The sequence below is a fragment of the Adelges cooleyi genome, unplaced genomic scaffold (assembly GCF_023614345.1).
Source record: "Adelges cooleyi isolate 19-005CV unplaced genomic scaffold, UGA_ACOO_1.1 ACOO_flye_CR_arks_rails_tigmint_CR_PRNA_39, whole genome shotgun sequence".
Taxonomy (NCBI): Eukaryota; Metazoa; Arthropoda; class Insecta; order Hemiptera; family Adelgidae; genus Adelges; species Adelges cooleyi.
The window spans coordinates 534,053-542,177 of NW_026096067.1; the positions used below are offsets into that span (position 1 = coordinate 534,053).

Consider the following 8,125-nt stretch of genomic DNA (forward strand, 5'->3'; position numbering starts at 1 on the left):
AGGCGATGATTAGATAATACCTGCTAAACCCACTTACACGGGTCTGGTGATAATTGGATATCGTTGACGTTTCAAGAGGGGTGCTGATATTTTACTTGACAAAAACAAAAATTGTACACACACACACAAATCTTGTTATAGTCATTGCGCAGAAAGGGCGGCTCCGGGAGATGGGGGGGGGGTCGATATATAAAAATATGTAATATCTATGGGTTGCTACTATACTGCACCGTGTCGACCTTATCGACCATATACAGACATAATACATCATAAGTAAGCAATCCGTGCTCGGGACAACTACTTTGAATCATCAATACCTAAAAACTCTATCACTAAATAAAGTGGTCAAAACGAATATAAAAGCGCCACAGACATCGGCCAATGTGTAATTTTCCCATTTTCTTTTGGTATTTCCTTAGGTATTATAAACATAAAGATTTGAATGCAGATTTTTGAGAACATTGTATTTGTCACAGTCCCATTCTAGATGTACCTTGGGTCTACATTTCGGATCTTAAACTGAACAATATTCTTTACAAATTTAGAACTAATTCGACTGAAATTCGGGAAGGGGTAGAGTTTTTAAAATGTCCAGCCCATTAGATGAGCATCTTACTGATACCATTTCTGATCTAAACAATTGCTACGCGAAGAATGACACACCGACGTAAAACTTAATACGTTCTCGGCTAAAATTCGTTTGGTTACTTTTGACAAAATAATCTTCCCACAATAGTATTATTATTACTCATCACTGCCGCAGTTAACGGGTCACTGGACCCCGGTGCAGAGTCATCAATTATCGTGGACCTTGTTAACTGGACATCTAGCTCACTCCCACCTAAATTGTTCGGCCTACATAAATTTGAATTGATATAAAAAAAAAAAAAAAAAACTGTCCTAAATCTTATGAAATCTCATTTCTAACCATCAACACGTTATACGGCAATTACACAAATATTTCACCGACGGCAAAGGTTACACCGGGCTAAAGTATAAGTACAACTAAATCATTCTAAGCGTTCTTCCAGCCATTGGAGTTCCATCATATTATAATATATCTAGAACACCTGACTATTGTTGCAGGTACGACGCTACTGAATTTCTTATACATTTTTATCATGTAATAATTATCGAGAACGTCGCCTAATTATCATCACAGAGTTCGCACGGCCAACAAACGTTTTCACATGACATATATATATATATACATATATACCCTATAGCAATACTCCTCGGCTGCCTATTAGTTTTCACGCAAACAAAAATACAATGAACAGAAAATAAAAAATACACCGGTTACGAATTTTCACATATTATATTCTGTACTATCTCTTTGCTCGCACGTTCTGCATTATTATCGCTCTTTCCCGAGACCATCTATAAACACACCTCCTCGCATGTGTGTGCTAATAATAACGTATACTTCCACGACGGTTGTTTGATGGGAGGGGGGGGGGTGAAAAAAGTATACAGCCCGTCAGACCATCGATAACACTTAGCGCCTATTTTTTTTTTCACATTTATCCGTATACCGCTTTTGCACACAACCCACACACCGCACCGCGTCGATCTATCATCAATTTACTTTCCTCGGTTTTCAACGTGCCCAATACATCAATTTAGCCATCGTCGTTTAATATATATATACACATCTTGTTACACACTGTATATATAAAGTAGTGCACTGTACACGGGGTGATCCATCTGATTTAATAGACACTGATTTTCTCGGATACAGTATGAATAATATTTTGAAAATTATCTGTATTTTTCCTTGTACTTTCTACATTTGTATGCCTTATGCGTGAAAAAAAAATGTTGGACTTTGCCGTTTTCAATAGGCAACACATGTTTTTAATTACATAAATATATAGAAAAAAACGTCAATCCGTTCGTTTGCTGTGACTTGCTGTAAAGATATGTGAATTTAAGATCAATATTGACCCCCGTCGATACATACACAGCGGTCACCGTCATTGTGTTTGAATAGGTGGATAACGACCGCTTGTCTACACTATTACCTCAAAACATTTTATTGGCTACTGGTTTTCACGAAACCGAAGACATTCGACAATATTAGAAGGCAAAAATGTAATATCTAAGTCATAGCAACTGAACAGATTGATGTAAATTGTTTTTTTTAATAAGTATGTTCTGTTCGCTTTACGGACGGATCTATTACTACAAACATTTACGACAAAAATTCCTATTAATGATTTATAATACATCAGTATAAACGTTTGTTTAATAGGCTTAATCAAATATTGTATCGGTAAAGTAGTTTTGGTTTACATCACTATTGCACACAATCGCGTTAACGATTTATTAATATTATTCGTGTGAAAAGAGTTAAGCAATGAAAAGGGTCAAATTCAATTCATTTTATGGAATTTTTGTGAAACCCAAGACGTATGACAATAATTATAAGGGCAACTGTGATACCCTTAAAAAGTCATAGCCAACGGACGGACTGGTGTAAATTTAAAAAAATGTCCCCATTTGAAAAAAACCAAGTCTAAACTTCTTTTACGTACCCCATAAGGTATGAAGATGAAAATGTTCAAAGCATTAAAAATAATAATGTTTATTGTTTAAAAAATTATGTAAGAAAACTACAGCTGTCCTACACCGGACAGATATATATATACAGGATGTAAATGTTATAGTACTCGTTTAACTGTTTTTTTTTTTTTCCAAAAAACCATTTTTGTCCGGCCACAAATTATGGTACGCAGACCGGCAACACACTATAATATAACGTTATTAAAACGGAGCTTGCGGACGCATATATAAAATATGCATAATATCATATTGCATCGGCCATATCGTCTTAATGTTATGTTATTATTAATATTATATGTAGTAAACATGTGTGTGCGCGAAACCGTCTCTGCGACAAGTGCAACACGGCGGTGTCCATATTTAGAGTGGCGAACTTAAGCTGAGGGGAAAAAGAAAAAAAATAGGAGAAAATCTCGGTACTCTCTCGGGTCGAGGAGGCAAGAGGGTAAGGCGCAGTCAAGAGGGGAGAGTTGTGTTGTATTTATAAAACTAGCGTCGGTCAGAGTGATTTATATTTTGCGTTGACATCTCGCAGAAGAGGAGGAGAACACCGTCGAAGGCTCGTTTAAAAATAGAATAGGTATTTGCGCTGAGAAACGGGAGAAGAGAACAATTTTTTTTTTGTGTCGTGTCGGACTAAAAATTCGAAAAGAGGGAGGGGGGGACTGTGTAATAAAAAAATTTAAAAAAATAATAATAATATTACAATATATATATATATAATACGTGTGCCCTGTCCTACACGACCGACCTAAGTGATCGTTTTTTTTTTAAGTTTGCGTTTGCTCGACACAAAAGCCTCTGCGGGTCACGGTATTTATTTTTAATCCTACACACGATATGCTTAATAATGATATTATGCTATATTGCAGCGTGCGACGGGCAAAACGAAAAATAGGAGAGCGGAATGCTTAGGTTTTTTTTTTTTTTTGTCAAATGTACAACGTTATATTTTAATGATTAGCCAACTGCACAGAAAACTGCACTGCAAGGGGCGTCCTCGTTTGATTAGATTTTGAAAATTTGCCATTCACTTTAAATAGCAGTTCAAACCGAAATGTCAACCCGATTAGAAGAAAAAACATTCTTTATAAAATATCTAAAAATTGTACTTTGTTAGCACTAGATCATATAGTGGTATCTATATGCCCCTCCCTCCCTACTCTAACAAATAGTTAAACACTAAAAAAAAACAATATTAACTTAGCTTTCAACGAATATTTGGGTTGAGGCGTGTTTTGGACGTGTTTAATATAGGTAAAAAACTATTAATGAAAAAAAAAAAAATGTTTATATTTTTATTCACCGCTGTTTGACGACGGTATATTGATTGAAAATGTAAATCAAATAAAAAGTGCATTCAAACATTTTTTAATCTTCTTTTTCGTGACCATTTTTTTTTTTTTGGTTATTAGACAAAATGATTTCCAACAGTACAATTAAATCCATTTAATTAGTACCCAAATCTTTAAAATTTGAATTTATTACCTCTCAAAGAAATTATACTATTATAAATTATAATTTATTCCTTTGTTAAAGTTGTATTATTTGTTTTTTCAATTAAATAATTGAACGTTAAAATTCAATTAATTGATACTTTTTGTTTCATTATATGGATATAATTGTATCAATTATATACACATTTAATGGTGGATTTTTAGACTTTTACATAGAATTATATTTATTGGCTTTATTGGTCGAAAAAATATTATTTTGAAAATTTGAGAATATTTTGGTAATTAACAGGATGCCACAACGTCCATTTCTAATGAATAAAGTAAAGGTAATTGTTCGCAAAATCTTAATTTAAAGCCTGAAAAATTAGTGCATGCTTATTAAATACTGTAATGAGGATTTTTTTTTTGTTGTCAGCCTATCACAGTTATTTCTATAGGATAAAGTAAAATTGTTTTTCCGTCAAAAGTGCTTTGATGCGATTAACCAACTCAAGAAGAAAAGAAGAAAACTTTAACCGTGTCGTAGCGTTTTCATTTATTTTTTTATATTAAAACTCACTAACTTTTAATAAACAAATGAAAAAAAAACAATCTTTACAAACGAATAACTTGAGCTGTGTTTAAATTATGAAAAAAAAAATAATAATAAAAAGGCTAAAACTTCTTCTTTGTGTACAGTAAAAACTTTGTAACTACCACTAGTACAACCCAAAAGAACCACAATGAGTTAAACGGCCAAAATACAAGTGGCGTGACGTCCTCTTGAACATTAGTTTCAGGTTTGAGTATATATTTTTTTTAAGCATTTTTTACCTGTTTTTAATGGAATATCATGTGAATGTTTTAAAATTTTATCATTGCATATTAGCATTGTATTTTGAACTATTTAAAACCTGAGAACCCGCTCTCCAATCACAATACAGTAGCGAAGATGGTCGACGGTTCGTGTATGCTGTTCTCCGTCTTGTAAAGTTAGAGAACTGCTTAAAACATTTTAAATAATCTGGAAACGGGAATATTGGTCTCAATTTGCAGGGATATACTCGAGTGATTCGATTTGACCAAAAAGAAACTTTAAAAAGCAATAATATATCATAATATAACTGCTCAATGAAGTAAATTGAAGAGCTGCGGAATATTTGATGATTTAAATGTGATGAAATATCCAAAAAGGAGGGAGAAAAGAAAGTTGGCATTTGGTGAATCACAAAAGAGCGCAGTACAACCAAATCATAAGCACAAAAGAGTGAGATGTATGTGTCGTTGGAAGACCAACGACCAAAGTATTGATTGAAGAAACGATAAGACAAGCTGACTGTAACCGGTACGTCGATATGACAAGACAGGTTGTAAGCCTTTAGTGGTAGAAGATAGAGAAAAGGGGTGGGGGATCAATAGGGGTGGCATCAAAACTTTACCTAAGGAGTCAAAACTTTAAAATACAATTATGTCTGTGAAATGACTTCAATTTTTTCTTTTTCTTCGATTTGGCGTTTACCGCGTTTTTCTTATTGGGAGGGCAGCATTTTCCTAGATGGGTAACCCGATAACGATTATTATTTCTCATCACAGACAACCGGACAATAGCCGCGGTATCGGTTTCTTGCGTTCCGCCGGTACAACTTATACAAGCCTTGTAAGACAATACCATAACCACCTAACTTCTAGTCGGCCACACCGTAAAATCTCCCAACGTATCGAGTTACTTATAATAATAATAATAGGAATAATAAAAACCAATATGTTTTCCCAAACACAACGTCGTTGGACATACCATTTTTTTGTGTAGATGCACTATGTGTATTATATTATATTATTATGTGACGTATTGAGTCACGTAACGTTATTTATAGTCAGAGTTGTGCAAATGATTATTCGAACAAAACGGAATTCGAATAACTATTTGACAATTTATTCGAATATTTATTTGACAATATTTGAATGAAAACGTTATTCGAATAGTTTGAGTTATTTGTCTATAATTTATTCGAATAATTATTTGACAATTATTTGAATGAAAAATTATTCGAATAATTTGTCCACAATTTATTTGAACAAAACGTTATTCGAATAATTGTCAAATAATTATTCGAGTAGTTTGTTTACAATTTATTCGAACAAATAATTGTCTATATATATACACTGGTTTTATATGTTTTCTAAATATAGTATCTATTAGATTTCTGTGAAATAATCGTTTAAAATATAATCACTAGGAAAAAGCGCTTAAAAACTGTTGGAATAATTTTTTATAAAAGCTCTTTTACTCGAACAACATGTCGTCTAGATGATTGTTTGGATAACGTTTGATTCGAACCATGCACAACTGTGCTTATAATAACAAAAAAACAACGTGTCTTCCCAAATACCAAGTCGTTTGGCATGTATACATTTTGTGTGTTATAATATTATATTACATATTGTGATTATGTTTAAATTTTGGACGGCCGCCACGGTCAATAGCTAATCGTAGTAACTGATCGCACGCAAACAACTCCGCGGGGGTTTCGGCTCGTCGGTAACAAAAAAATTGATATACATTTTTTAACAAATCCAAAAAAATTGATGCTCCTTTTATCTAAAAAAAAGATGGCCCTCCCCCCCCCCCCAAAAAAAATGAAAATAATTTTTTTCGAAAATTACCTTTGTAAGTGTTGTTGGACAGAACGGCTTCGTTGGCGTCGGACACCGTCAACAGCAGCAGCCTCGACCACGCGACGGCCAACACGACCGTCATCAACGGCCAACGGCCAACGGTCGCCGCCCAAGGCGGACGTCCACGGCGGCCGGCCGTCCGTCCGGACGTCATGACCATGTTGTCTTCGTCGGTGTCTTCGTCGGCCATGCGTGTGCGTACGTTACACGCCAACGCGGACGTGTAGCTGACGACGGCCGTCCACCGCTCGGCCACCGCGGCCACCGGGTCGCTCAGCTGGAGGAGGAGTGGCCGTGTCGGTCATCATCGTAGTGGACGTAGTGGCCGCCGAACTCCGGATACGGGATCTGTCGAGATGATAATATATACTTATGTGTATGGAAAGAGGGTGGCCATACGATTTATGGCCCGTCGTTTATATTAATTCCGGCCCACTCGGATGGGGTAGTTCACATAGTTTCACCGGACCCGCTGGAGTGATAAAAAGACCGCAAGGACAGATATACGGCGTGATAACCGTGTGGGGCGCGCGCGTTGGAAACGGCGGAAAATAAATAGATAAAAAAAAAAAACCGGGAGGCCAACAACACACCGTGTGCACCGCGATAGTCTGAACACAGTCTGTGACCGACTGACGAACGTGCGTGCAGTTTAGCCGCCGCCTAGGAGAACGCCTGGCACATTGTTAGCGCTCCCTGCCGGTTGCCTCCGCACGCACCGTCGCCGCGTCGGCCTTGCCGAATTCGCGGAAATCCCGGGGTTGCTCGGCGCGGCCACTGCAGCCCCGGCGGGCCGGCGCAATTCCAGGCACCGCCGTACGGTTTTGGCACCAAACTCAACACCGCCCTTCCCGCCGCCATCATCCCCCGTCGTGCCCGGGGGTACGGGGTAAGCCCGAACCGAACGGAACGGAATCGACGGACTACGAAGACACGGCAACGACAACGCGTCAGAGCGAAATTAAACATGTTATCCTTCTCTGCGACACGACGCCTAATCATTATTATTATGTGTATAGGTAGTGCTTGAAATGTTCATGAAATATACAATTTTGAAAAGTTTCAATTTTAATTTTAATTGTTTCGTCTTGTAAAATGATTAAATAAAACAAATTAAAATATATTTAACTGACGTGTGTACATTTATTCCCTCATATTCAATGTATACTATTTTGTATTACCGTATACAAAATATTTGTTTGGGAATATTTAAAATATTTCTTTTGTTGTAATTTGTTTTCATTACAACCAGTCAAAATTTTAAATAAAATATAATATATACGTTTACGGTGTATTATGTTGATAATCCGATCATGGTTTTCTTGTTCACTATAATGTTTATTTAAAAAAAATAATAATATAAAAACCAAATATATATTCAAAAAAGAAACACTTAGGTATATTATTAATGTTATGAAGATCATAGTTTTCTTCCTAATGAATGGCGG

General features: G+C 36.0%; 1 protein-coding gene across 10 annotated transcripts in view; it reads right to left on the minus strand.

Annotated features, from left to right (window-relative positions):
• The window catches only part of LOC126841559 (uncharacterized), a 64,625-nt gene extending 57,303 nt beyond the window's left edge, over positions 1-7,322 (minus strand). For 4 of the 10 annotated variants that reach the window (XM_050578135.1, XM_050578134.1, XM_050578136.1 and 1 more), the window contains exon 1: positions 6,666-7,320. In XM_050578135.1, coding sequence (XP_050434092.1) covers positions 6,666-6,867 — 202 coding nt within the window. In that variant the 5' untranslated portion in view covers positions 6,868-7,320. Of the gene's footprint in view, positions 1-6,665 lie in introns of all 10 variants that reach the window. The other 6 variants (XM_050578128.1, XM_050578130.1, XM_050578133.1 and 3 more) reach the window with 2 other exon arrangements.
• Positions 7,323-8,125: the final 803 nt, after the last annotated feature.